The sequence below is a fragment of the Apiospora aurea genome (genome assembly GCF_038362705.1).
Source record: "Apiospora aurea strain CBS 24483 chromosome Unknown utg000009l_segment0_segment0, whole genome shotgun sequence".
Classification (NCBI taxonomy): Eukaryota; Fungi; Ascomycota; class Sordariomycetes; order Amphisphaeriales; family Apiosporaceae; genus Apiospora; species Apiospora aurea.
In genome coordinates this window covers 2,889,314-2,916,221 of record NW_027117396.1, presented here as the reverse complement: position 1 = coordinate 2,916,221, position 26,908 = coordinate 2,889,314, and the positions used below count along the sequence as shown (strand labels likewise).

The following is a 26,908-nucleotide window of genomic DNA, read 5'->3' as shown; positions in this document are numbered from 1 at the left end:
CTCCGCCGACCGCCAACGCGCCCCGTTGCCTAGTAGCGTTTTAAGCGCGCCGTCGGCTTTTTTGTTGCCGCCGTTCGGCCGCGGGGTCGGGCGTAGGTTCGGACCGCTTCGCCGCCGGCGTCGTGGCCGTAATAGGATCTTCGTCCGCTTGCTCGTGCGTGCTGCGACGTCGCTTTTTCGGGGCTTCCTCGCCGTGGCCGCCGTGAGAATCGACGCCGTTCTTGCCGTGAAAATCGACGCCGTTATTGCCGTGTTCGAGGTAGCGGTGCCAGAGCCGGCTGATTTCGCGGAAGTTCGCTACCATCTGCGGCTGGAGCTGGTTCGGGAACCGGACGTCGACGGCGTAGTGCTGCCGCGCTACCGCGCTGCCGTGCGTGGCCTGCAGATCCCATACCGATTCGAACCGCGCCCCTTTGCGTGCCTCCCCCGTGGCCGCGTCCTCGACCGTCGCCCCGTCGCCGCCCCGGTCGTCGTCGCCGGCGAGATCGACCTCGAGCTGCCGCACGACGAGCCCGCGGACCGTCCGCCCCAGCTCGATCGCCACGTGCCGGTAATCGGCCACCGACAGCTCGACCCCCACGTGCTGGCCCGTCACGCGCACGAGCTGCTTGCTGAGCTCGGCCGTCTGCCACGCCCCCACCCGCCCGTCCCTCCAGAGTAGCGGGGCGAGCGCCGGCGCCGCCCCCTGCACGCCGGGTTGCGTCTCCACGAACCGCTCGAACGGGAGCAGCCAGACGACGTACGCGACCATCATCTTGCCGAGGCGCGCCGGCAGAAACCGCGCCACCTTCCGGCCGATGCCCCGGATCGCCTTGTTCTTATCGCGGTCCGTCACGAGCATAACTTCCCCGTCGAGTACGAAGACGTTCCGGAGCAGCTGCTGCGTATCGCCGTGCCGCAGCGTCATGATCTCCGGGCCGCGGCCGGGCTGTCCGCCCCAAACGTGCGTGTTCACGAGGTGGGCGCGCCGGAAGGCCTGGAGCCGGCCGAGCCACTCCCGTACCGGTCCGTTCCGCCACCGCCGTCGCTTGCCGTCCCACAACGCCGCGCGCGCGAGCTCGGCCAGCCGCGCGTGGCCCGGCCGCAGCCAGCGGTTCGCCTCGTGCGTCGCAAACGACCGGCCGGCCCCTTCGAACATCACGGTATCGACGACGCGTGCGAGATCCAGCGAGGCCGCCAGCGCGCCCCAGCCGCCGAAGCAAAGCTCGCCCAACAGCGCCTCGGCCTCGTCGACGACGGCGCACGCCCCCTGCCGGAACGCCCCGAGCCGGATCCGCTGGCCGAAGTAGTACAAGATCTCCTTCTCCGGCCCCGTTTCCCACCGCACCGCCGACGTCCCGCCCTCCTGCCGGCGGAACCCTTTCCCGTACGCCATCCAGCGCACGATCGTGCTGACCGGCGTGTGCGAGCCGTCCGCGAGCCACGCCCGGTGCTCCTGCTTAAAGTGCTCGACGGCGTCGACGTCAACCGCCTCGGCGTCGTCCGGCTGGCCTTCGAACGCCGCCTCGAGCAGCAACACCCGCCCGCACCAGAGCAGCCCCGCGAGCTGGTTCGTGTAGTTCTTCGCCGCCCGCCACGCCCGCCGCTCGACGTCGATCCCGAGTACGGCGGCGAAGTGCAGCAGCGGGCTCTCGAAAATCCGGCCCCCGAGTTTCTGCTGAAGCGAGTAAACGCAGAACTGGAAAACGGCGCGGCCCAACAGCCCCCGCGCGTCCCGGCCTTCGCCGTCGGCGGCGTCGTCTTCCTCCTCCTTCTCCTCTTCCTCCTCGAGCGCGTCGACGACGTCGGCCAACGCGTCCCACTGCCGGTCCGCGAATCGGACCCCCCGCTGCGCCTCCGCCTCTTGGCGCCCGAGCCCGTGCGCCCGCACGCAGTAGCAGAGATAACGCTGCCAGTACCCCCGGTACCGGGTCATCGTGTCGGCGTGTTCCTTCGCGCGGAACGGCCGGCCCGCCGGCTTGCTCGGGTCGATGCTCTCGAGCCAGCGAAGCGTCTCGTGCGGGACCCACGCCACCCGCTCGAGCGACCGCGCCACCTCGCCGTCGAACGCGCCCGCGAGCCGCGCCAGCCGCGCCTGCTCCGCCCGCGCGCCGCGGTCGCGTAGTTTCGCCCGAACCGCCCGCGAAACCGGGCCAGCGCTCGCCTCGTACAGCGCCACGAGGTCCTTCCCGGCTAGGTGCCGCGCCCAGCCCATCTCGCGCACCCAGACCGAGTCGCCGTCGAGTCCCGCGGGCGCTTCGGCGACACGGCGTTGCGCCGCTTCCTCGGCGGCTAGCTGCGTGCTGTACGCCGCGAGCATTTGCTCCCAGCCGTCGCCCGGTTCGCCGCTGCCTTCGCCGTCCTGTTTCTCTTCGTCGTCGTCGTCGTTATCGTCGTCGTCGTCGTCGTCGTCGGCGGCGACAATCCAATACCGCGCGTGCCGCCCCGGCGTATACGACTGCAGCGTGACCCGCGTCCAGCCGGGACTCGTACGCCCGTCCGCCGCGTCGGCGTGCGGCGCCTTTCGGGCGTGGTGCCGCATGTTGTTGTAGTTTACCGTCCGGTACGCGCACCCATCCCGCGCGCACGCGTAGCCGGCGAGCCGCGCGAGCCCTTCGACCGCCGCGCCCCCGTCCGCTGGGAGCGCGACCGTCGCGGGATCGCGCGCGCCGCCCTCGACCGACCCGCATCGCGCCAGCACCCGCTGGAGCCGCGCGCCCGTGAACCGGTGCCGGTTGCGGAAGTGCGCCGCCGCCGCGCCCACGCCCACGCCGCACAAGAGGCAGAGCACGACCCCTCGGGGCCGGTCGAAGGCGACCGCCGCCTGCGCGCCGTCGTCGTCGTCGTCGTCGTCGTCGTCGTTACTGTTGTCTCCATTCGGGGTCGCCATGTCGTTTTTTTCTTTTTTTTTTTTTTTCTGGCTTTGTTCTTGTTGTCGTTGTTTTGTTTTTGTTTTTTGTTTTTTTTTTTCTTTCCCAATGAACCAAGCCGAAGAAAAAGAACCACACCAGCTCGACCACGCCGCCCCAACCCCAACCCCACGTGGGCCCCCCCGGGGGGCGTGCGCGCGCGCCAATCGACGCGCGCCGTCCTACGTGAAGCCGTCCTACGGGAACGGGCCCGTGCGCGACGCTTACCCTACGCCAAATGGGCATACGTTCACGAAGAACGGCCGGTGGAATAGGGCCTAAGCGTTAATACCTCGTATTAATATACTATTTAATTCGCTTAAAAATATAAATTAATTTAATTAACCTCGTCGGCGAAGCTTTTAGGCTTACTATTAAAACGGCAGTACGAGCTATAAATATTATATAATTAATTCGTTAACGTCGCGAGGTAAATACCGGTAAATTATTTTAATTTACCTTAATAACCGGAAATTTTTATAGTACGCCGTAACGAAACTTATAAATTCGTTATAAATAAATATATTCCGGACGCCGCCGTTCGCCGTATTATAAAACCGGATACCGTTAATTTCGAGCGTCCGCGCCGGCTAGCCGCTTATAAAGTGTATAAAAAATTAAAATTAAACCCGGAGCTCGTTAATAATCCGCTAATACTGTTTTATTTTCGCCGCCCGGAACGATCGCCGTTTTTAATTTTTTTATTTTTTTATAGCGATAAATTACCGGCGATTTTATTTATTAATTACGTGTCGCCGTTAACGGGCTACGCCGTTCGCTTATTCGTTAAAAACGAATACCCGATTCGCGTCTCGTTATAATCGTTTTTTAGCCGGGCTTAATTAATAAGGGGGAACTTTATATATTTTTTATCGAGTATAAATAATAACGCCGTTATTATTTACCGCGCTTTATTTATTATTATATAAAATATATCGTAAAGCTCGCTTATCGTAAACTATACGCCGCCGAACTTAATTTAATTCCTTTTTTATATAACCTAATTCTCGGCTATATAATTCGCTTATAATATTATGCCGTATACTTTAATCGAATAAATTTATTTTATAAAGGTGCTCGGGGTTTTATTAAATAATACTATTATAAACCGTAATACTTTATTTTATACACGCTAAATTAACCTTTGCGTTTTTTTTAAATATTGTCCTCGTTAACGCCTTATTAACGTAATATTTTTTATTTCGCCTCGTTTTTTTAAACCGTTTATTATATAACGAAAAGCCGAAATATTTTTATAACCGCCGAGAATTTAAACGTATATAATTACGTCGGAAACTACCTGCCCGCGGGGTTAATCCCGAGTACCGCGAGTTCGTTAAATAAAACATTATCGTATTTTAATTTACGGATACGCTGGTCGGCTATTTTTATTAAAAAATTTATACACGTTTAATTTAATAATGCCCGATCGGCTTTACTGTCGCGTTCCTTTTAATATTACGACGTCGCCGTTTCTTTTATTTCGTTATATCGTAACCTTTATATTTTAATAAGCCGATACGGCGATCGATTATAATTTTTTTATTATTATATACGTACCGCGAAGTATATAATACGAATAACGGTATTTATATACCGAGCTTATAAATCCGGCTTTATTCGGTTTATAAACGGCTTTTTTTTATCGCTCCGCGGCCTTTTTCCGGCGAATTTTTATAAATATCGTTAACCTCGACCGGTTACGATTAACCTAATTTTAAGTATCGATAACGGCCCGCCGGATATTATTATATATTTATTATAAAATAAGCTCGGCCTCGCCGATAAGCTCGATAAACGTAAACAGTTTCGGCCGTAATAAACTTTATAAATATTTAGGCTAGCCGATACGTTTTAATTATAAGTTATTTTCGAGCTTATCGTTTATAAATTCGATAATTTTTCGCTATATTATTTAAAATAGTTCCCGTTACTATTTTACGAAATTTAAAACGAGCTGCTCGGCACTACGGGTTTAGGCCGATTTTATTATTACGGTAATTCGTGGCGCCGTGTTTTTTATTTCGAATTAATCGTTTATTTTCCGGTTAAAAAAAACTGCTAATAATATACGTTACTATGTTACGAGACCTCGGTTTAATTTTTTTCTTTTTAGCAGCTTAAACGTAGCTTCGTTTTTACGGGTTAATTTAGTTATAAATAGTGCGGTAATAACTTTAAATTTTTTAAATATATTGGTTAATATATAAATATTAAGTATATATAAGTTTATTATATACCGGCTTTATTAATAACGGATTCGCGGAATTCTTAGGTGTTAAAAATTAAAACCTATTTAATCCGGTTTAATCGGTAATAATCTCGGGTAGTTCCCCGATTACTTACGTAATCCGTTGTTAATCGGCCGGTAATATATTATATTAATCTTTAAAATACGTAATTATTTCGCCGACGACGACGGCATATCGGCATTTTTTATAAATTATAATACAGTATATTATAAATTATACGAATAACTAGATATTAAGTTATACTATTATAACGATATATATTAGTAAATATAATACAGCTTTAATAAATATAGATTTAATTAATATAACCCTTAAAACGAATATTTTCGCTTTATAATAGTATACGATTATATAATTATTTATATAAGTAACGTGGTTTACCACTACGCGACGCATATCACTTGGCGACGCACCTTTTCCACTTCTCGACCCTTTTACATAAATTAATTCAACCACAACGCTTAAAATCAATTAAAACTACTCGCTATCCGATTCCTCGCTTGATTCTATATCCTTTTCACATGTTCGCGCATTATGACCTGTCTCGCCGCAAACACCACAGCGCCTTCCACCGGTCGCCCTCCGCTTCGACGAACCCCCATTTTCACCTTCATCGGGCGCTGAACGCTTCCCTTTTGCCTTCTCGTCCTGTAGCTGCTGAGATTCCTCAATAGTAAGGGCTCCTCCAAGCTGGACTCGCGACTTTTTGGCTCTCCGGCGCTTAGAAAGTGCCAAATTAGCCTCCTCCAGCATATGCATCCTATCGCGCATAAGGGTCATTTCATGGGCCATTTTGGTCATACCCTTCGCCATCTGGTCTACCGCATCTAAAATCGGCGTCGGAGAGCTTCCTTGATGGGTATACACCCTCTTTTTGATATAAGTAGAGTGCTTAGTTGTTTGTTGGGGGTTGGACGGCGTTTGAGGGTCGTAGGTACTGGCCGTCCCTGGACGGGATGGGTTAGGTGTAGGCGTCCGGAGACGCACATTCAGCTTGCTAATTACCTCGTCAGGGTTATGAGGTACTAAACCAGATGCGCTGAATCCAGATTTGATGTTGGCTTCCGTAAAAACAGTAAAATGCGCGGCTTTAAAGGCGATAAAGAACTCGAGCTTGGTAATATGGTTTATAGAAGCCTTGATAAATAGCTCGATTTCTTTCGAATAAGCACGTTTTAAAGGCGAATAAAGTGCTATATCGAGAGGTTGGAGCAAGTGCGATGAATGGGGAGGCATACTAATAGTGATAATATCGTTGTCCTGGCAGTATGCCTCGAATTCGGCCGAAATGTGGCTCTCGTGGCCGTCGAGAATCAGGAGGCGGTAGCGACCCTTCGTCTGCGATCTGGTATGTTTATCGAAGTGTTTGATCCAGTCTAGGCCTGTCTCGTTGTTGGTCCAGCCATTGGAAGTCGGCTTGATCACCCAGTCGCCCGGTAAATCGGTTTCGCGGGACCAGTTCGCGAGGTGATATTGGCCTTGAACGATCAAGAACGGCGGAATGCACCAGCCCTGCGAATTAATGCATTCAATCGCCGTTGACCATTCCCGATTACCAGGCTGGACCGACTTCGCCTTTCCACGCCGCTCGGCGCGTGTTACGACGAGTGTTGACCCGATCATGCCCATCATGAAGCCGGTCTCGTCGAAATTCCAGATGTCTTCGTCGACGATCCCGTATTTCGCCTTTATATTCGCGACCAGCGCAAACCAGGCAGAAATAACTTTAGAATCCTCGCAAAGAGCCCTCTGGTAATCGTACCGACGATTCATTTTGGTCTTCAGGTCCGGGTTGCGGTCGATAAAGCGCCTGACCCAGTGCTTGCCGACGCGGTCGCCGCCGCGCGACGCGGTAAGGAGATTAGCCATATCTTCTACACCAGCGAGATCGGGAGGCATCCCTCGGATATCCAGATCAATTATATGCTTGCGAAGTACCTCCTCTTCAGTTGGATTTATTTTACGTCGTTTCGGTCGGATTTCGCGTTCTGAAGTTCGGCCGTGGATTCGATGGCGTAAAGTTGATTCGGGTATGTTGTAAGCTTTTGCTGCTGCTCTTTGGCTTATTTGATTCGGTCCGTTTCGTGTCGCTTGAATTGCTAAAACTATCCGATCTTCTTGGGATTGATTAGGCATTATGGTTGTGGAGGTATTACGCGTTGAAGTTTAATTGTATTGGAATTGAATTGAGGTGCGTCGCCAAGTGATATGCGTCGCGTAGTGGTAAACCACGTTATATATATACTTAATTTTATTTAAACTATATTTTAATACTAAACGCTGCGTTATAATATATTTTATAGCGGCTATTCTTACGCCGCGTTAAACCGGAAACGTAATAACGCGAATTTTACCCCTTACTACCTTTATTATATTAAAATAAAATAATAGAAATATAATTTTAAATAATACTACCGCGTAATACTTTAATTAGTTTAACTTTAAAAAATACGAATCTGGGAGTCGTTATTTTATTATACATAACTACTTTATTTAATATAAAACCGAAAAAATCGATTAACCCTACCCCCCGTTTTAAACTAACTCTACCCCCTATCTTCGTAGTAGCCCGTGTCGACCCTTATATAAATCCAAATTAACTCTACTAGAGTTAAACACAGTATAGATATAAGGTTAACGAGGTGCATATCGCCACACAGCGTGTGGTAGAAGCGTCATAGGTTAGTCCGTCCTGGGCAAGCCTCGCGCCAGTCCTCCGGGATTTGCTGTCAAGCGGGTACAGAAATCATGAGCGCAACCAAAAGGTGATCTCCAGCCTACAGCAAGTATACCATGCGGCACGAAGAAAATCAGGGCTGAAAGAGAAGAAAACAAGGAGACTGGGATGCAAGACAACGTACTGGCTAGGAACGGTCCGGGGAATTGGCGGAGCGGGGACCTGCAGTGTGACAAGACAGTCCAGCCGACGTGGGTGGCGATGAATAGCACAAGAGCCCAGGGAAGGGTGCTGCGGGCGACGGAGGACGACATGTCCGAAGCGGTCTTTATCTTGTGAAACTAGCATCGATCCGCGTTTTCGTCGGCTTGTAGTCTGCAGTTGAAACGTCGGAACCGGGAGCGCGAATAACCAGGATCTCGAAAGGAGGGTGATCCGGGGAGAAATACAGGCGAGAATTGACGAAATCAATTCCCTGCATAAATGTCCAGCTTGCCTGCCCACTTCCAGCCTCGAATCTCGCATTCAGCCGTTGGTTGTTCAGTCGCTGGTGTTATTTGCTTATTCCCCTGGAAATAAGACGTGTCACTAAATCGGCATTCCAAGCCCCTGTCTGCGTCTGCCCCGGACCCAGTGGCCGCCGTCGCCCCCATGCTCAGCAGGATTGAGCTGCATGGCCAACCCTTAGGGTTTGAATATGAGGCAGATGAGATGTTGGTGTGATCTCGCCAGTCGGCCTTTAGACTCGAGACAATCCGGGATGTGACAGGTGCTGTCAGCACGTTTGAGACCTCATTCCACGCGGGCGAATCTTTGCATGCAGATATTTCATTAGCCCATAAGCGCCAGCTATGGGCATTGCTCTTCACCGTCTTGGCATCCATTTCAAACTTGGACGCCAGTCGTAACTATGGAGGTCACCCCAATCGGCACCATGGGCACGGCAAAGGTGTCTCTCGGGCTCTTGTTGCTGCGCCTCGTCACCAAGCGCTGGCATCGTTGGGCTATTTGGACCGCCATCAGCCTCCTCTTCGTCGACACAGCCGTCTGCGCCTTCGCCTTCGCCTTCCAGTGCACTCCGCCGGCATATCTGTGGGACAAGACCATCACGACAGGGAGGTGTCCGCTGCCCATCGCGCCCTTCGCCATCGCGTTGGGCGCGGGGTGCGTCGCTTCTGATAGGAAGCAGCTGGGTGGCGGCGCGGGTGTCTTGTGTGGGGTGCGGACCATTGGCGGTGGCGGCATGCCAGGGTATAAGCCGAGTAGTTGGCCTCGCGTGAGTCGATGCCATGGTGCTGATGAGAGTGAGCTCTCGCTCCGGGGACGTTCACTGTCGCGGACGGAAAGAATCACTTGTATTAATGCCAAAGATGTAAAGGTAAACGCTGGCTAGATTTATGGAACTATTTAATGACATGGTTAACTCCACGTCTTACGAACGCTCGAGCAAGTAGTCTGCTATATAGGTCCTTGGCGAACCAGGCAATGGTTAAAGGCTCGAAACCAGGCTTACAGAGACCAGAGCATAGCAACCAAGGTCGTTACAGCAACAAGGGTAGTATAGGAAACTAGCGCAGCTGCACTCCGGTCATCCTCCTCCGTCTCCACGTCCTCAATCACTTTGACACAGGTCATCTGGGAGGTGGTGGTCTGGTTGTTCTCGAAGAACACGGTCAGGACGGGCGTTACCCCGAACATGATCTGGTTCAGGGTCTCGGAGTCGTAGCCGCCCTAGCAAAGCGAGACTGGTTAGCGACGTACAGACTGCAGCAGCCTGCAAATACGAATACTCACCTTAACCGCAAAGTCGGTGATCACAGCCAGACCGTCAGTCTTGGGGAGGACTGGCCAGCAGTCAGACGAGCCGTTCCGGGCTTCCGTGATGGGCGAAAGGTCCGATAGCGAATTGATACTGTAGGAGCCGAGACCCTGCTCGTTCTCCAGCATCTCGGCACAGCCCGTCACCGGGGGGGTCTTGCAGGGCTTGCCCGACCGCCGAGCACGAGGAGTTTCCGCTGAGGCTGCGCAGGCGCTCCGTGAGGGTTTCGATGCAGCCGCGGCTGATACTGTCGGTGCAGGTACCCTGGGTCGTCTTCCGGTTGCCGTCGACGCTGAAGGGCGGCGCGACGCCCTGGAATACGACAGCACAGCCGTTCAGATCTTGGAGCTGCACATCGGCAGGCGTTCCCAGGTAGTAGACCGACCTGAACTGGCGGTCCTCGCGCTTTTCGTCGTTGTGGTCGTCGTCTGGCCCTTCGGCCTGCACCTGGACGCCTTTGACAATGGTGAGCCCCTCGAGGGCCTGCGGGGCGTCGGCAATGCGGGTGAGGCCCACGCCGTTGAACTCGTCGTCCGTCACAGTGCAGGTGTAGTCCTTGCCGTCGGTCATGGGGCAGGAGACGTCCTTGCAACCAGCCAGGGTGGCCGGCAGGTCTTGGGCGGCGGCCGTGGGCAAGAGAGCCACCGGGAGACAGCCGAGGGCAAGCACGGAAGCAAGGGTGTAGTAGTACATGGCGGCGAGTTGCAGCGGCGATACGTTGTTGTAAATGCTCTGAAGATGAGACTAGAGTGAGATCTACGTAAATGGTAACTGCGAGATGGAGTGGGCATTAGAACTGCTCCGGGGAGTGTTGAACTACAGCCTGGCGGCCCTCATGCTTACATAGAACGAATCAGTCAGACAAACATCACCCTTGGCAGTGATGTCATTAATATTCCTACGACGTTGGGCCTCGTTTGCTTATGAATGGCCAATGGCGGGTGCCAAGCCAGGCAATTGGCTTGATGGCCTGAGCCGGGCCCGTTTTCGTGGCGTGTAAGACCCGGCGGCTGCATCTTCACGGCAAACCGGCACTCCACTGCAACCCCGTGTCAGCCGCCAAGGAGTACTTTACGCCAGCGAAGGATTATCAACCTTGCACAATCCGGAGCCCCTGGAACGCTCGACACACATGGCAGGACGTAATACAACCGATTGGATGTTGGCCACCGAGTTGTCACCATGTTGTAACGCGTGTTGTCTGGCGATGTTACCTATAGCTGCTGTCACATATCAACAAACTTGTCAAACGATTCAGGCTTCAGCCCAATCGTATGATTTCTTTCTGTTTGAAGGCTTTACTAAATATAGGACAATATCGGCAGCTCCGGGTTGGTCGAAAGTCCAGCTCCCAAAGTTTGCGTTACCTGGCCACAACAGGCGGGAGAATCATCTCCATCTCAGAGACACGGGCCTCAGAGTAGGCATTCAGGGAACGTCACGCTTCTACAACGGATGGGCTGGTTATCTGAGATAAGGGGCTATTGGGTGCATACACACCAGCCATGAATGAGAACGCTTTTAGGGGGGACTTTCCAACCATAGTCTGTCGGTTCTTTTGTGATCCCTCACGAGTTCCACAGTACGTGTAGATTCACGGTCCTTTGAAAACTCGCAGCCCCACCAAGCGTAAGATTATGATCATGTTCACCTGACTGTCGACGGCGTTGTCTATCGTCACTCCGAGGCGATGGGTGGCCAAGGCTGCGTTTAATTATCATTCGCCATGCCTTATCATTACGCCTAGAAAGTCAGCGTCGTATCGACGGTAATTATCGTAGCCTACACAGAATCCAACCTGAGTTTCTCAGGACTTGTTACCTAACCTAATAAGCAAATACCACTCACAGTCTCTCCGACCATGATGTACAGACCGGCAAATCGGCAAACACCAGAGGCCGTATCTGGCCGACAGCTCCGTCGGTGAGGTTTTTCATGCTGACCATTTTCGTAAAGAACATCACGAAGGATTCAGTTGGTGTGACTTTTCGATGTGTGAGAAATTTGGCCTATTCTGGAAATACAGTGGCCAAACTGAGCAAGAGGCCTTGACTGCAAATTGGAAATGGGCTTCGCGAACAAGAATCAGTCAGGTGAGACACAGTCAGGTCAGTCGGCCGTAGGATCAGGAGCGGCAGCCCAGCATCACGACGATGTATAAAAGGGCAACGAAGGCCCGGAGTGTTGAGGGAAGAAGAAACATCAACATCGTCGCTTGGATCACCAGCTCTACTCGGATCAACTCGCACAAGTCCCCAATCTCACTTTCACACTGCCCAACACTTAGCACACGACCTTCGTAATGGCTGTTAACGCTATCGGTGTCATTTCCGGTATCCTCACCATCGTCGGGTTCCTGGAGGACAACTTCGGGTCGGGCGACGTCTCCGGCTCCACCATACGAGTCGCTGTTGGCCTGGAGGGTCGCGATGGCGAGCCGCCGACCGACACCGGTGGTGATCTCCCGGATATGTAAGTCCAGCCCTGCCCATATGTCGCAGAGAGCGTCAGATGATACATAAAGTGCCATCTGAAGGGAACAAAGAAAAGGCACTACGGGGGTAATAAATACACGAATGGAATGTCTGGCGTAGCGCGCTAGGCGCGTCAAGGGGCTAACCCCTATTTCCATCCTGCTGCGACACCATACTTACTCCATGTACACCGTACCATTGGAATAGTCAAACATGGGATAGTCAGACATGGAATAGTCAGACATATTTGGCGTATTGCCCCAGCTAACATGAATAATCCGAACAGCCGCGTGTGGAATAACAACGGCGTCTTCACTGGGATCACCGCCGACCCCGGCTCGGTGGGCGGAGGCAACGTCGGCTCAGTCGAAGTCAGCCACGACAACCAGAACGTTTACTCGCTCTTCTCGGCCAACAACGACGCCATCTGCGTCGCGTGGGTGACAGTGGAAAACAGCGACGACCGCGGCGGCAACAGGTACGCCGTCAGCGGCGACTACGGCAAGGAGTGCGGCGGCACGTGGTACGCGTCGGGCATGTTCCCGACCTCGGACACCGAGTACGAGCCCCCCTGCTTCTGGATCGACGGCGACGGCGACCAGCCCAAGACGGGCTTCCAGGTGCGCTGGCCCGCCTTCTCGGGCGACGCCTTCGACGAGAACGACACGGACCCGCAGAAGTTCTGCAACGACATCGACTTTGGGCTCCGCGAGGAGGACGACCCCAACACCATCAACTTCTGGACCCGCAAGGCGCGCAAGGCCAAGACCAAGCGCGTGGCCGCCGCCCCGGCCCGTGCCCAGTGGATGGCCAGCCAACTCGTCATCAGTGACGCCAAGACCAACTCGGCTCTCGAACTCTGCGGCTCCGCCACCTCCCTGGGCCCCGACTTTGCCCACACCGGCGAGGGCAAGTTCTGTGACATGGGCGACAAGAAGCTGTACGGCCTATGCGGCGACGGCGTCTCCGACGACTGCTTCGACCTCGAGGCTCGCGCCCTCGCTCCCAAGAGCGTCCGCCGTGGCGGCGTTCTGCCTCGCCTGGTCTCGCCCTACGCACTTGTTCGCGACTGGCGTAAGAACGGAACTGCTAGTCGCTAGGGGCTTAGGGTTACGGCTTCGTGGTATTTCTTTCGTCCGAGCTAGATATTGGTGGGAATTACTTTTTCGACTAGGAGGGAGAGGTCCCTCGAGCTGGGTTGTAATACGGGAAACAGGACTATCATTTAAGCCAGACCTCGTGCTTTCGATTAAAGCACATATCGCTCATTAAAGTATTTTGAATAAAGACAGTGGATCCCTGACCTCGAGCATTGCTCTCGTCTGGTAGTGTTTCGTGACACGAGAGACATCCAAAGCTGGGTGTGGATCCCTCTGCAGGCGAGGCCCACGATGTTTGCCTGTGATGAATGTGAATGTAGAATCCATTGTGTCAGCTAGCTATCTGCATCTGCCGCGGCAACTGCCCATGTGGCTGGTATCATCACTCCTTGCGTCTACATAAACCCTTGACGCCGTCCATAGTATGTGCAAAGCCAGAAACGCCAAAGTAAAGCAGCCATGAACTTGTTTCGTCTAGTGTCGTCCTCGATTGGCCATTCTCGGCCGCCTCGCCCGTCTCGATGGGAATGATCAGGATGTCCCCCGAGTGCTAAGTCCTTGGTCTAGGCCCCGCGAGGCTTGGCCTTTTGCTTGGCCTTCTCCTTCTTGTCCTCCTTGAGCTTCTTCTTCTTGGCCTCGTTCTGCTCCTCGAGCTTGCGCTTGTGCGCCGTCTTCTCGGCCTCCGTCTTGGGAATCGGCTTGAAGAAGCCCTCGAGCCTGGCCTGCTGCGAGCTCTTGGAGCTCTTCTCGAGCCGGGCCGCACCGCCCCCTCACGCGATCCTCCGAGAAGCCCTTCTCGGTCACGAGGAAGTTGACCAGCCCCTCGACGTCGGGCTTCTCCCACTTGAAGTCGCAGAGCGGGTCGTCGGCGGCGCGGACGTCGGGGTGGAAGAAGAGCTCACGGGCGTCGGCAAAGGGCCAGTCCTCGGGGATGGTGTACTTTCCGGACTCCTTCATCCATTCGACAATCTTCTCGAGGGTGCCGTGTTCGCGGATGAGCTTGAGGGCGGTCGAGGGCCCGACCTTGGGGACCGGGTCGAGGTAATCGCAGCCGAGCAGGATACACAGATCAACGAACTGAGGGGGTTGTTAGTGTTTGCTGTACGGGCAGGAGGTGAAGATGCATCGGGTGTTGGCTGACCTGCTTGCGCTCCATGCCGAGACCTTCGAGCACCTTCTCGAGGTGGATCTCCTGTACGGGCTCTTTTCGCTGTTCGCTATAGGTCATGTGGCGCAGGAGGATGGGGCTGTCGAAGCAGAGGGTATCCATGTCCTCACTGGCGGCGGCGTAGACCTTGGCGGCGCGGGCGAGGACGGCGCACTGGGCCTCGGCCTCGGTGGGGGCGATGATGTAGGGGATGCCCATGAGCTTGAGCAGGCGCTGGCACTCCTCGTTGTGCTCGCGGGTGACGCGGACGGTGCGGCGGGAGAACTTCTCGACGTCCTCGGCAGTACCGGTCTCCTTGGCCTCCTCCATGCCCTCGTTGGCCTCGGCCTTGCGCTGGAAGCGCTTGGCGAGCTCGCCCGACTTGAGCTTGGGGGGGCTTGCCGTCGAAGACGTAGAGGGGCTTGATGCCGTTGTCGACCATGCGCAGGGTGCGGTAGAACATGCCCATGAGGTGGGAGGTGGTCTGGCCTTCTTCGTTCATGAGCTGCTGGCCTTCGGATCGGACGGCGATGAGGAAGCTGTAGATGCTCATCGAACTGGGGAGTTCGGGGGTTAGCGGGGAAGAGGGAGGAAGTAGCACGGGGATACGAACGCATCCTGTTGTAGTAGTGTGTCAGCTCTGGCAGCAATTGAGGCGGCATTGAATTGGATTGGATTGGCTTGGATGGGAGTACTCACGATGGCCACCTTGCGACCGAACTGGTTCTTGATGTCGCCTTCCTTGATGGCGTCGGGCGCCTCATCCTTGATGATGGAGAAGAGCTGCTTGATACCCATCTTGGCTGGAGGACTGATCGGGAGGCGGGTGCTTGGATTGGGGATTGCTGTTCCAACTGTATGTAAGGCAGCAGTTGTCGTCGCTTCCTGCTGCGTGATGTCACGAAGGGAACAGGCAGAACGCGCCAGGTTTGCCCATCAATTAAACTCTCTTCGAGGGAGACGCGCCTGCCACTGAACTGACGCGCTCCATTGGAAGGTGGGGTCGGCTGCCGGGCAGATCACCAACGCTGGCAGCTGCCGGTCATTGTTCAGCTGCTGGCACCTTGGCTTTTGGCCTACTACTAGGTAGACTACTGCTAGACCTCTAGCAACACCCAGTGCAGTGGACTGGCAATCGAACATTATCCTTGGACAACTTCCGCTTCCATCGTGAGGTTATCTTGGCTTTTTCGGGCACAGTCTTACCCGGAACCTCGCAGCCAGGCTAGAGTCTCCGAGGTCACGTCAAGGCAACCATCCGCTAGCTTGTAGGCCAAGTTCTATGCCAGTGATCTCCGAGAGAGAAATGTCTGGATTGGATTATGAGTCGTACGAGCTCTCCCGCTTCTCCCCGGACACCACATAAGATCTATGCTAAAATGCCCTCCATGCAACCCCAGAAACAATGTGTCAGAGTTTCTCCCATTGGACGCTCGAATCTGGGAAGCATACGAGAACCGTCACGAGGTTGGTCACACTTACCCGCCGGTACGTTGCGTGCGTCAAACTCAAAAGAAGAACAGAGTGTCGTCATGCCAAGCACCTCCAGTCCCTTAGCCCCAGCCAATCCAAGCCACTTGACACTATGCTCCGTTCTCTCTTAACCGCCTCGGCCCCCTTGGCCGGCCAGGCTCTGGCCTACGACCAGACCCTCGGCTTCAACGGGCCCACCCTCGTAGAAACCCGCCCCCTCGACGAGATCTACAAGGCGGCCCCTGGCCGAGGGCGGCGTCGTGACCATGTGGCTAGGCGTCGACGAGCGCACCGATGCGGACGCCCTGAAGAAGGAGTTCGAGAACCGCTTCCCCGGCATGACCCTCAACCTGACCACCGAGCTGTCCGAGTACCACAGCGTGCGCTTCGACGAGCAGCTGGCGGCCGGCCATGTCTACGTCGATAGCATCGCCTTCCAGACCGTCCATGACTTCCCCCGCTTGGACGCCGAGGGCGCCCTGCTTCACTACGCCCCCGTCGGCTTCGATCAGCTCTACCCGCCCGCCGCGACGTCGCGGCCCCCAAGGGGTACCCGGGCATTTTCGACATGCCCGGCACCAACATCACCTACTTCCGCGAGTGGATGTCGGACCGCCCCCGGCTGGAGCGCCTGCGGACTTGGTTTGAGGATAAGCTGGGAACTGCGCAGGGGCTCCGCCCGTTGATTGATGATATCTGAGTAATGAGCAAGAGGAGAAGGTGAAATGTTACATAATCTAATTCGCCTAACGAAGCATTTCTGATATAGGGTGTTTCGGTTACTATTCCCAGAGCGAATACAAACCTCCCGCCAAAAAATATATAACTTCAGACAACCTTGAGAAATGTAGCCAAGCGATGTGTTGGTGATAACTTGCCCTGGTTGCTTCTTCTTCCTTTGACGAGACTTGTTTTTGATGTCGTTTCACAACCCATGTTACTGTTTGTCTTTTTCTTCTTGATTCTGACTGGTATATGGGACAACCCTTCCACGTAGTATGGGTAAGGAAAAGGAAACAGTCAGCAAGATACTGAGGGTATCAGAAAGCAATCTCGTCGAATATGTGACTGTTGGCTATGCCCCATTGCCGCGCATCATGATCCTGCTAATATACAGTAACATGTGGTTCGTCTCGCATCGAGCATCAGCGAATCGCACACAATCCAGATTCAAAAAGGGGCAAAGCAGCAAGGGGCACGCTCTAGAGAGAGTTCGAACCCGGCAATGACAACAAACAAGTGCCCAAAAGACTCGTAGTCTCAGGCCTTATCCATAATCTAACTTCGGGAGAAAGGCACCTTAGATGTGAGAAGATGGTGTCATCTCGTATCTACGTACATCACATCCCCTTTCTTCAGTCTATTTCTTCTTCCCCTTGGTCTTATCCACCACATCCACCCATCTAGAGTCGACCCCGCGGCGTGCGAGCACATCCCCGACGATGATCTTGCGCTGGTCGCCCTGGACCACGAGCTCCAGCAAGCCCGGTCGGCCGCCCGTGAGCTGTCCCACGCTCGCCGAGCCGGCGCACTTCTTCTGCAATTCGGGCGCCACCAGCGCCGGGTCGATGAAGAAGGGCTCCAGGTTGGTGATCTTGGTCACCACCTTGGTGCCAGTGCGCTTCTCGATGGTGAGGTGGATCTGCGGCGGCGGCCCCGATTTGGGCTTCTTCGGCTGCTGCTGGTCTTCGCTGCCATCGCCCCGGACGATCAGGTGGAACGGCTGGCAGAGGTTGGCGTCATCGACCACGCGACGTTGGAGGGCACCGCGCATGATGCGGCCGGCGTTGATGGCCCGCTGGTCGTCGGGCGTCGGGTTCGAGCCCAGGATGTTGTTGGCGAGGAAGGGGTCGAGCTTGATGCTCGAGGCCCCCTGGCCGCCCGTCAGGTCCGGGTGCTGCTCGATATAGGCCTTGACGGCGGCGGCGATCTGGGCGCCGGTGTAGAAGTCCGTCTTGGACGGCAGCAGGGCGGGCACCAGCTTGGACGAGACGCGGTAGAGGATCTGGATCGAGAGTTTCTGTCCCACGGACGGATCGGAACTAGAGGAAGACCACAAATCGGGCTCCGACGACTTCACTTCTCCTGCTGCTGCCGGCTTGGGCTTCGGAAGGGTATACGGCCTGAAGTTGACGACCTGGGCATCGTCAAAGTCGATGTCGAGAATGACCGTCTCCCCGCCGCTCCGGTCCTTGGACTTGAGCAGGCGAAGCTTGTCGAGGTGTTTGATGAACTTCTTGGCGTTCTTCCACGATGTCTTCTTGATGTTGTAATGCGGGTTCTGGTGCCGGAGGTGCGGCTGGATCATGCTGGAGATGAGATACGACGCCTGGATGGGGAAGTCGAAACCGTAGTGGGGGCCGGAGTTGTCCGCCTTGGCCTTGTGCAGCGCAAACAAGAAAGCCTGGACGAAGGCGTCGTCGACTTCCTTGGTCGTCGGTTCCGGAACATCCACCTCCTCGGCCAAGTCGCTATTCCTCCCCCGAGACGGCTGCTGCGGATCCTTCTCGGAGGTGCTGTTGCTGCTCAAGGCCACACCCCCTCCATCGTCGGCCTCCTCTTCTTCCTCATCGTCGTCCAGCTTCATATCCTTGACGGCACTCGTCATGTCCTCCATGAGGCCCTGCCAGCCCTCAAGGGCGTCGGGAGCCTCCCTCCCACCGCTGCCCAGCGGGCGCCAGCTCCAGACCTCGTCGCCGGCCCAGTGCAGCCCCTTGATGGCGACGCCCTTCTGGCCGCGGAGGTCGTTGCCGAGCCTCGACACATCGACGTCGCACGTTCCCACCCACATGGGGACCGTATCCCTCCTCAGACCCGCGACAGCGACGACGGCGCCCTTCTTGGCCCGCGCGTCCCAGGTCGCACCTCTTGACTTGACCAGGCCCGGGATCATCAGATCCGAACCGTGCGACAGCTTCTGCTCGACGACAAAGTCGGGCGTGTGCAGCAGCGGCACAATGTTGGGGTTCTGCCATAGCGTGTAGACGGTGGGGATCATCTTGGGTGCCTTCCCCACCTGGAACCATAAGATCCTCTCATCCTGGCCTGGATGGGCGCCCACGTAGATGGTGCCAATCAGCAACGAATGGTTGGGTCCGGATGTAGTGGTGAAGCGGGCGCTGGACGTCGAGTCCGGCAGAAGGGAGTTGCGGAGTGACGATAGCGTCGCCGCTGGCTGCTGCGATGATGACGAGGCGGCGGCATCTTCTGCGGCCGGCGCAGGCTCCGAGGAAGAAGAGGGGACAGGGATGTCGTAGTCTTTGATGATTTGGTCTGCCAGCTTGCGGCGATCAGACGACCGCAAGGGCGACAGGTTCTTGATCTCGGGCCTCTTCTTGAACATTTTGGAAAGCCTTGGTTGCCCGAGGACAGACGGTGCAGTTTGTCTATGCCGTGGATTTGGACCAGCTGTTGGGTTGGGGTTTCCAGTTGGCTTTTAAATCATCGCCAAAGCTTATGATCAGACGGAACCGTTGGACAGAGGCGGCAGGCCAGTAAAATCGCCCCTTTCGGCAAGCGGGGTAGCTAGAGAAAAGCAGGGTGATGCCTCTTGAGGTTAGGCTTCTCCTTCAATACCCGTCAATGAATCCCTTGCTCAGACAGACATGAATGTACACAGCCATGTTTGGCAGTCTGAGTCACCACCATCTCTACTGTTGGAAACCTGAAGTGAAGAAGAATGAATCATGATGATGGCCGCTGCTTCCTATGACTAACCGAATGGTCGGAAGAGCCCTAAGAGGCATAAACGTTTCACAGTTCACAGTACGAAGCCCGTGTTCGAGTTCGGTGGTCTGCGAGACATAATTTGATTGGGAAGTAATATGCAACCACTGGGTATTGTAGTTTTAAGTGCATAATGGCTACCCAGACCGTCACCAGCTCCAGCTCTCGAAAGTAAAGATTAATTCTATCAATACGTGCCGATGATCTCTTGCTTCTCTCTTTTCAAGTACATACATGGATATCTACTCCGAACCCGCCACCTTGTGTAAACACGATACAATTGCCTCCTCTTGGACACACTAGACCTCTACCGTAGAAGCAGGCCATGGTTCGTGACAACAAACACAAGGTCAATCAACGCAAAGGGGAGATGAAAAAGTGCAACCCGCCAAAAACTCCAGACCAATGATCAATGCAAATCAATTCTAACCGGCTGTCTATCGGCTGGTGGCGCGGGAGATGGCGAAGACGCCAAGAATGACAACGGCCAACGTGACGATAGCACCCGGCAGCAGCAGCTCGTTAGGCACGCCCGCAATCACCTCCTTCTCCTGCACCGACGCGTGGTGGCCGTGCTTGCTCTTCCGTCTCCGGACCGTAGCCATGTCGTCATCCTCGCTGTCGTCCTCATCCTCGCTGGCGTGGTGGCGGCGTCTGCGGCGGGAGCTCTCGCCACCGCTGATGGCGGAGCTGGCCGGGGGGTGGGAAGTTCCGGGATGGGCTGGGGCGCCGTTACGGTGACGGGCGGCTGGTTGGGGTCGTGCACGAAGAGGTCGACCTTTTCGCGGTGGTGCTGGCGGGCCAGCAGAATGGCCTCGAGCAGATCCTGGTCCGTGGTGATGGAGACGGTGTCGCCCTCGTCATCGAGGTACGACAGCGCATAGCCGCTGACACCCACCCGGCCATCCTCGACATCGGGAATGCCACCAATGGCCTCGACCTCGGAGCCCAGCTTGGAGTTGATGTTGTCCACAAAAGTCGAAATACCCTGACTGGCAATCACCTGGAGCCGGTGCACGCGGCCACTGGGCGCCTTGAACTTGAAGGCGAAGGGGAGCTCGGCAGGGGCCGGCTCGGGGTTGCCGGTGATGATCGAGTGTTCGGGAGAGTCGACGCCGACGTGCGAGGCAGAGTCGCCGGGCGCCAGCGAATCGTTAATGCGGTCGCGCTCGCGCGCCATGCTGTGGGACACCATGGAATGCGACGCCATGCCCGTATGCATGTGCGAGTGGGAGCCGTCGCCCGAGACCATGGATTCCGTCTCGTTGTCCATCGACAGCCAGAACTTGTTCCAGGCGGGGCCTTCGCTGTCGCCCGTCTGCATGGTGTTGACCTGCTCGAGGGTGGCGTAGGTCAGCTTGAGCACGTCGACCATGCCGACAATCTCGCCCTGGTCGTTCATGACCGGGAGGTTGAGGTAGTGGCCATCTGCGGCATTGTTAGTTCCCGAGGTTCCGGCGCGATGGGAGTGCTACATACCGTGCATCTTGCGGAGGGCGGCCTGGATGCTCATGTCCATGGGCGCAAAGTCGGGGTGGGGCGTCATGACACGGACGACGCTGCAGGTGGCCGGGTCGAGGCCGGGGGCGATGACGCGGAGGACGACGTCCTTGCTCGTGAAGATACCCGTAATGGAACCCTGGTCCTGCACCAAGACGGCAGTCGTGTGGTTCTCCTTCATGAGCTGGGCGGCCTCCTTGACCGAGGTGCGCACGCTGACCGTGGTCGGGGGCATGCCGTTGAGGACCGACTCGAGCGTGGGGCCCGACATCTTGGAGCGCAGGGCCTCGACGTACTGGATGATCTGCTGGGGCTGGCTGGTGCCGAGCTCGGACTGGACGCCTTCCAGCGCGGCGTAGAGCTTCGTGGAGGACGAGTAGGCGCGCTCGAGCTTCTCCATGGCGTCGTAGAAGCATTTTGTAATGTCCAGAATACCCGAGATGTCCTGGTTCTCGTCCATGACGGGCAGATGTCGGAAGCCCTTGCGGACCATGAGGTCGAGGGCGTCGGTGGCGCTGGTGTCGGTGCGGGCGCAGAGGGGGTTCTTGGTCATGATCTCGGCAATGGTGACCTTGGTGGCGATCAGGCCGGTGCCGACGACGCGGAAGGCCAAGTCCTTGGCGGTGAAGATACCGGCGATGCGGTCGTCGTCGTCGGTGACGAGCACGCAGTCTTCGCGCTTGGCGGCCATGAGCTGGGCGGCCTCGGAGACGGTGGTGCTGGGCTTGATCTGCAGGGCCGGGCTCGGCTTGAGGGCCAGGACGGTGCCGGGCGGGGCCTTGCGGGACATGCGAGCATTGCGGCCGCTGGTGGTGTGCTTCTTCTTGTTGAGGTCATTCTCGAGTTTGCGGCGGATGGCCTGGCGGTAGTAGTCAGCATCCATGGTCTTTTCGGACTTGGGTATTGTGCTTTGACGGGCATCATGTCTCGACCTCGACGGGTTTGTGTGTGTGTGTTTGAGACAGCAAGTCAATGGGTCAATGGACGACAGGCAAGGAAACAAAGGAACGGAGAAGGGCAGAGCATGCGTACCTCGTCCCTCTTGGACTGCTTTTGTCTGCTGGCACTCATGCTGACTCCTGAAGCGGCGTCGTTGGGAACGGGGGATGCGGCGTGCTGTGTGTCGAGGACGGGGCGCGGAATGTTGGAGTTTGGGTTGGCAGGGCTGTTGCCGTTGAAGGGATTTCCGCCTCTATGCTGGCCTCCTCGACTGGGGGTGCCTCTCATAGTACTGCCCGACATGGTAGCATGAACTGGGCGGGAGGGGCGATTGATTAGGCTGCTTTCTCGACGAAGGGGGGCTGGGTTATGCGAAAGGGTCGGCTGGGAGGATAGCCTGGCAAGCCGGGAGGGTGAGAAATTTTAGTTGTTGATTGGCGATCGCGGAGGGAGAGGGTCGGGTCAGAAGCGAACTTGCGTGCTGCGGGTTGCAGGTTGCAGGTTGCAGGTGTGCTGCTGGATACGGCTCCTCCGATCAAGATTAAAAAAAAATCACGTTTTGTCGGGTCGGCAGAGGTCAGTCAGCCAGTCAGACAGAAAGAAATCGAGGATCTCGCGGTCTGCCAATCGTGTCGGGTCGGAAGTGAAGATGGCAGGCAGGTCGACGGTGGCATCGGAATTGCAGTCATCAATTGGCTGCACATGGCCCATTCCCATCCTGCCTGCACCCGGGAAATATCGATTTCCCCAAAATGACGGCTGCTGGGGGGAGAGAGCCACAAGGCGAGCCATCCCAAGGTTGGGGTGGTTTCCATGGCGGCCGTGGTTGGCTGTCCAGGTACTGCTACAGCGGCATTGCCCTGCGAACGGTACTTGTAGGCCTGAAATAGGCCCCAAAAGACCTGCACCTCAATTGATCTTCCAGGGGCCGGGGTGCCTGATTTCACGAGGCGTCCCCCACTAACCACAGCCAATGTCCACTAAAACCCACGCTATTGACTGCCTTCAATCAGCTGCATCCGATAGGTTCCGTGGGGGGGAATCACACGTTGGCCCCAAAACATCAGCTGATTATTGGAAAACACCACGATATCGTCAAGACCGTCGACAACCACAGGAGATATAAGCCTCAAATCATGTTCACATTGGTAAATACCAGTTCGCTTCCGCTACTGGCTGGACTGTTCCAATGTTCCACTATGCCTTCGTGTATGCATCATTGGGCTTGTCCCCTCAGTCGGCTTCCGCCCATACGCAACCCATCTGTTTGGATAGCGGGACAAGCCAGCGGCGATTCCACAAACAATATCATGTGTTGTACTCACCCAGGAGCACGCCAATGGGACTTTGGGTCCAGCACCTCGCTCTTCGCCTTTTCCACCAGTCTCTCGATGTCGTTGCCCGACAACCCCCCCCGTTCCTCGCAGTCCGTTCATCGCACCGTCGAGGAAGAAGGATCACGCATGGTTGAGTCTCTCGTCCCTGTGCCACGGCCCGTAGGGAATCATGAACTTGGTTTCTGTCGCGTCGACGACTGCAGTCATCACTCCCATTGGCACTTGTGTCGCATCTCCGGCATGGTCGCCAACATGTTCCACAGTATCCCGATACTCGATCCAGCCTCCCGGCTTCAGATGATTGAACGCTTGGCTCAGCACGCCATGGTGATCATTGAAGCATCTCACAACGAAACGGAGGGGGTGTAGTCAAACCGGATACCCCCAAACTCCCACGGGTCTTCCGCGTCGTCCTTGATGATGGTGCGATTGGCACATCAGGGTCGGGCTGGATCGCGCTGAGGTCTGTTCCAATCACCTGGGAGTTGGGATGCTCCGGTGCTTTTGGTTTCCCGATTAGCAGGAACACACAGGTGGGTGATGACCTAAGTAATCGCAAAGAGTGAGTATGGAAGAAGTCTAGTCTCACCGTATTCGAGGGCCCAAGTTCCTGTCCCGGTTGCTACGTCACTGCCCCCGACCCCTGTTAGCAAACCACCACCTACCAGATCGGGGACCTATATTCCTTGCCAGGCCCGATTCAACGCTGTCCCGAACCCTCATAAGTCTGCATGTATGCATTCACTTGTACAAGCTTAATTACTGGACTATGCGTAGCTGAAATCCATCCCCTTTGATCAAATGCTCTCTTGTATGGATGGTTGAATACTACCGATTGGAGGGCGGTGCCAACATGTGGTAGCTCTGCGCATTGCCTGCCCTACCACCCGGATGAAAGTCCGACGGGAAACCGATATCCCAGCATACCATGTGATTCCCATTTCGGGTCTCAAGTACGAGTGGTTACGGAAGACGCCATCTTTATCAAATATATATATATATATATATATATGCATTGTTGACGGTCTGTACTATTTACATGCATTATGGCCCGCCAGCGTCAGAAGTGAACCGCTTTCCATTCATCTCCTCTCCTCTCATCTACCTACACGCACTGGGAGTACCCTTTTACTGCGTGTTAGCCTTGATCCATTGATGTGTAATATACAAGTGCGAGTTGCTTACATTCGTTAGAAACCGTGCACTTCCCCTGCGAGCAGCAGGTCGGGCCCGAGTAGCCGTTGCCGCCACACTGGGCGTACAGGCCGGCGCAGCTGCCGCCCGGGTTGCCCGTGTTGGACGGGGGCTGCTGGGCCGTCGTGGTGGGTGCGCTGCCACCACCTCCGGCGGTGGTCGTGGCGCCCGGTGCGGGGCTACCGGCGGGGTTCTGCAGAGTGAGCAGACCGGGCCGGTATGGGAGGAGATTGTAGTCGGTGTTCTTGCTAGGGTCGCGGCCTTGGTAGAGGACTAGGGAATATCGTTGGATCAGGGAGTCTGTTTGATACGAGAGTGGGATGTAGCCAGGAGTTACTTACGTTGAAGGTTGCAAGGGTCGATCTCAAAGGTCTGATCGTTGGTGCTCCGGATCAGCTCGCCATGGCTGATGTCGTTGGTCCAGCTGGCGCCGCTGTTGGCCTTGCCGGCGAAGGGGTTGCTTTCGGTGGCGGCCTGCGGGGTCCAGGAGCCGCCGAGGCTGGAGGCGGTGAAGGACCGGAAGAAGCGCCCCTGCGAGCCCATGGCCTCGACCATCATGAACCACTTGTTCTGGCCCTTGAGCTTGTACACCTGCACGGCCTCGAAGAGGTTGGCCTGCGTGTCGCTCAGGATGGTCTCGTAGTTGGACCCAAAGTTGCCCGGGAAGTTGCCGATGGGCATGCTGGCCCGGTAGATCTTGCCGTTGTCGCCGCAGAAGAAGAGGTACATGTTGGTGCCGTCGCCGATGAGGGTCTGGTCGATCGGGCCGGTCCCGCTGCCGCTGATGGACCCCGAAAAGAGCGGCTGCGCCCCGGACCACCCGTTGGCGTTGGTGGGGTCCTTGGATGTCTTGTAGGAGAAGGGGGTGGCGCCCCATTGGTACGCGAGCACCCAGACGTCCTTGGGCTGGAAGTAGAAGAGGGTCGGGGCCACGGTGGCGCCGTTCATGCCGTTCTGGGCGGCGGAGCTCATCTGGGACCAGTCGGAGAAGGTGCCGAAGTTCATGGAGCCGTAGTTGCCGCCGCTGTTGTAGGAGGCGTAGACGAGGTGCTTGCCGTTGTAGGGCGCGACGGTGAAGTCCTTGAGCGAGGCCCACCCGTTCTTGGGTTGGGCCAGGGGCCCGCCGTGGTCCTTCCACTTGTAGCTCGACGGCAGGTTGCACTGGGCCGACACCACTGCGGCCGAGGCCAGCAGCGCGGCGAAGGTGGCCGCCGGGCTCATTACCGGGAGTGACAGTCTCATGATGACAACGGTGGTTATTTCACGAAGGAGGTGGGTTCCAAGAGGAGCCAGGTGAGGTGCTGATCGAAAGAAGAAGGAATCGACATAAAAGGCAGCGGAGTGTGGCATATATGTATGCGCAGCGGGCTTGCGCGTAGCATTTGATGTTTGGCTGGTGCTTGGCTGATGGTCGAGCGCCATTTGGGCCTCCACACCAGGCCCCGGAACGAGGACGCCGGACGGCCAGGCCTCTGCTGGCCTCCGATTGACGGGATCGCTCCAGGGATGAAGAGGCCAAGTCGGGTTGCAAGGCCCGGCCTGGACAGTTGGCGGAGAAAATGGGAAACCACATAGCTGCTACCTATTATAAGCATGGAGGCATTATTCCACCACAGACAAGAGCTGCAGCAGGCAACCCGAACGGAAATGTGACCCCCAGCCGTTCGCTTAAGCCGCTCCGAGTCACGGATCCAACGCCTCCGAACGTCATGTGGGGTTATAGACGTGCTAGTGTGGCAAGCGGTATTGGCTCGACCGGGGGCGTCCTCGTGCCATGTAGCCTTTTGGGATCTCGCATTCGAGAAAAGCGCAACAACAATAGCCGCGCCAGTGCTGAAGCTGCCCCGACGGATAGTGGCCTAGCCTAATGTGCATACGCATATCCGCATGTGCGTTCTTGGAGGGGAAAAGCATACATGATGGGGCACAAGATTGCCGAGCGCGCTAGACTCCTCCCAGTTTGCGATATGAGGCGCCAAGGAAGAAGGCAGCCACGCCACATTGGCGGTAGTAGGTGGAAAATTGGATTTGCACTCTCTAGAGAACCAGATAACTGTCATGTACGGTCTTGGATCCGGGGGAGACTCGGAACGCCGCTGTCGTTGTCGGACGCTTTCCATTCCCAGCTCTTGGCATGGCGATGTCAGAATTATCTCTGTTCTCTGCACAGCAAAATTTATCGAAATATACGTGAGCGATCACAGCTGCAAGAGGAGTGTGTAACAAGACAGGGTAGAATGTATGATATTTCCCCTTTGGTAATTTTCTCTCCATGCCTAGTCCTTCTCCTCCGACGAATCCTTGGATCCGGACACGGCAACCTTTAACTAACGCTTCCGAAGAAGGTACAGACTGCGATCAGTTGTGGGCGTATCTTCTCGC

At 55.8% G+C, this 26,908-nt stretch overlaps 9 protein-coding genes across 9 annotated transcripts; 3 read left to right on the top strand and 6 right to left on the bottom strand.

Annotated features, from left to right (window-relative positions):
• Positions 1-40: 40 nt before the first annotated feature.
• Positions 41-2,869, bottom strand: PG986_014036 (ATP-dependent DNA helicase tlh1; the record flags this gene model as incomplete). The annotated part of the gene is made up of 1 exon (XM_066850258.1): positions 41-2,869. One exon carries the CDS (start codon positions 2,867-2,869, stop codon positions 41-43), a length of 2,829 nt encoding a protein of 942 aa, XP_066694401.1.
• A 5,858-nt stretch (positions 2,870-8,727) lies between these two features.
• On the top strand, positions 8,728-9,210 carry PG986_014035 (uncharacterized protein; the record flags this gene model as incomplete). The annotated part of the gene is made up of 1 exon (XM_066850257.1): positions 8,728-9,210. The coding sequence occupies one exon, from the start codon at positions 8,728-8,730 to the stop codon at positions 9,208-9,210; it is 483 nt and encodes a 160-aa protein (XP_066694400.1).
• A 116-nt stretch (positions 9,211-9,326) lies between these two features.
• On the bottom strand, positions 9,327-10,329 carry PG986_014034 (uncharacterized protein; the record flags this gene model as incomplete). Its single annotated transcript, XM_066850256.1, has 3 exons — positions 9,327-9,548; positions 9,612-9,832; positions 9,900-10,329. 3 exons carry the CDS (start codon positions 10,327-10,329, stop codon positions 9,327-9,329), a joined length of 873 nt encoding a protein of 290 aa, XP_066694399.1.
• A 1,609-nt stretch (positions 10,330-11,938) lies between these two features.
• PG986_014033 (uncharacterized protein) lies at positions 11,939-13,210 on the top strand (the record flags this gene model as incomplete). Its single annotated transcript, XM_066850255.1, has 2 exons — positions 11,939-12,108; positions 12,397-13,210. 2 exons carry the CDS (start codon positions 11,939-11,941, stop codon positions 13,208-13,210), a joined length of 984 nt encoding a protein of 327 aa, XP_066694398.1.
• A 563-nt stretch (positions 13,211-13,773) lies between these two features.
• On the bottom strand, positions 13,774-15,155 carry PG986_014032 (Rad27p/FEN-1 endonuclease-like protein; the record flags this gene model as incomplete). The annotated part of the gene is made up of 6 exons (XM_066850254.1): positions 13,774-13,935; positions 13,985-14,287; positions 14,352-14,711; positions 14,770-14,914; positions 14,971-14,975; positions 15,057-15,155. 6 exons carry the CDS (start codon positions 15,153-15,155, stop codon positions 13,774-13,776), a joined length of 1,074 nt encoding a protein of 357 aa, XP_066694397.1.
• Positions 15,156-16,096: 941 nt separating this feature from the next.
• On the top strand, positions 16,097-16,516 carry PG986_014031 (uncharacterized protein; the record flags this gene model as incomplete). Its single annotated transcript, XM_066850253.1, has 1 exon — positions 16,097-16,516. One exon carries the CDS (start codon positions 16,097-16,099, stop codon positions 16,514-16,516), a length of 420 nt encoding a protein of 139 aa, XP_066694396.1.
• A 674-nt stretch (positions 16,517-17,190) lies between these two features.
• On the bottom strand, positions 17,191-19,173 carry PG986_014030 (uncharacterized protein; the record flags this gene model as incomplete). The annotated part of the gene is made up of 1 exon (XM_066850252.1): positions 17,191-19,173. The coding sequence occupies one exon, from the start codon at positions 19,171-19,173 to the stop codon at positions 17,191-17,193; it is 1,983 nt and encodes a 660-aa protein (XP_066694395.1).
• Positions 19,174-19,993: 820 nt separating this feature from the next.
• Positions 19,994-22,298, bottom strand: PG986_014029 (mitochondrial ribosomal protein subunit S4; the record flags this gene model as incomplete). Its single annotated transcript, XM_066850251.1, has 4 exons — positions 19,994-20,224; positions 20,293-20,984; positions 21,036-21,942; positions 22,089-22,298. 4 exons carry the CDS (start codon positions 22,296-22,298, stop codon positions 19,994-19,996), a joined length of 2,040 nt encoding a protein of 679 aa, XP_066694394.1.
• Positions 22,299-24,437: 2,139 nt separating this feature from the next.
• Positions 24,438-25,768, bottom strand: PG986_014028 (uncharacterized protein; the record flags this gene model as incomplete). The annotated part of the gene is made up of 3 exons (XM_066850250.1): positions 24,438-24,457; positions 24,518-24,799; positions 24,868-25,768. The coding sequence occupies 3 exons, from the start codon at positions 25,766-25,768 to the stop codon at positions 24,438-24,440; spliced, it is 1,203 nt and encodes a 400-aa protein (XP_066694393.1).
• Between the last annotated feature and the right edge of the window lie 1,140 nt (positions 25,769-26,908).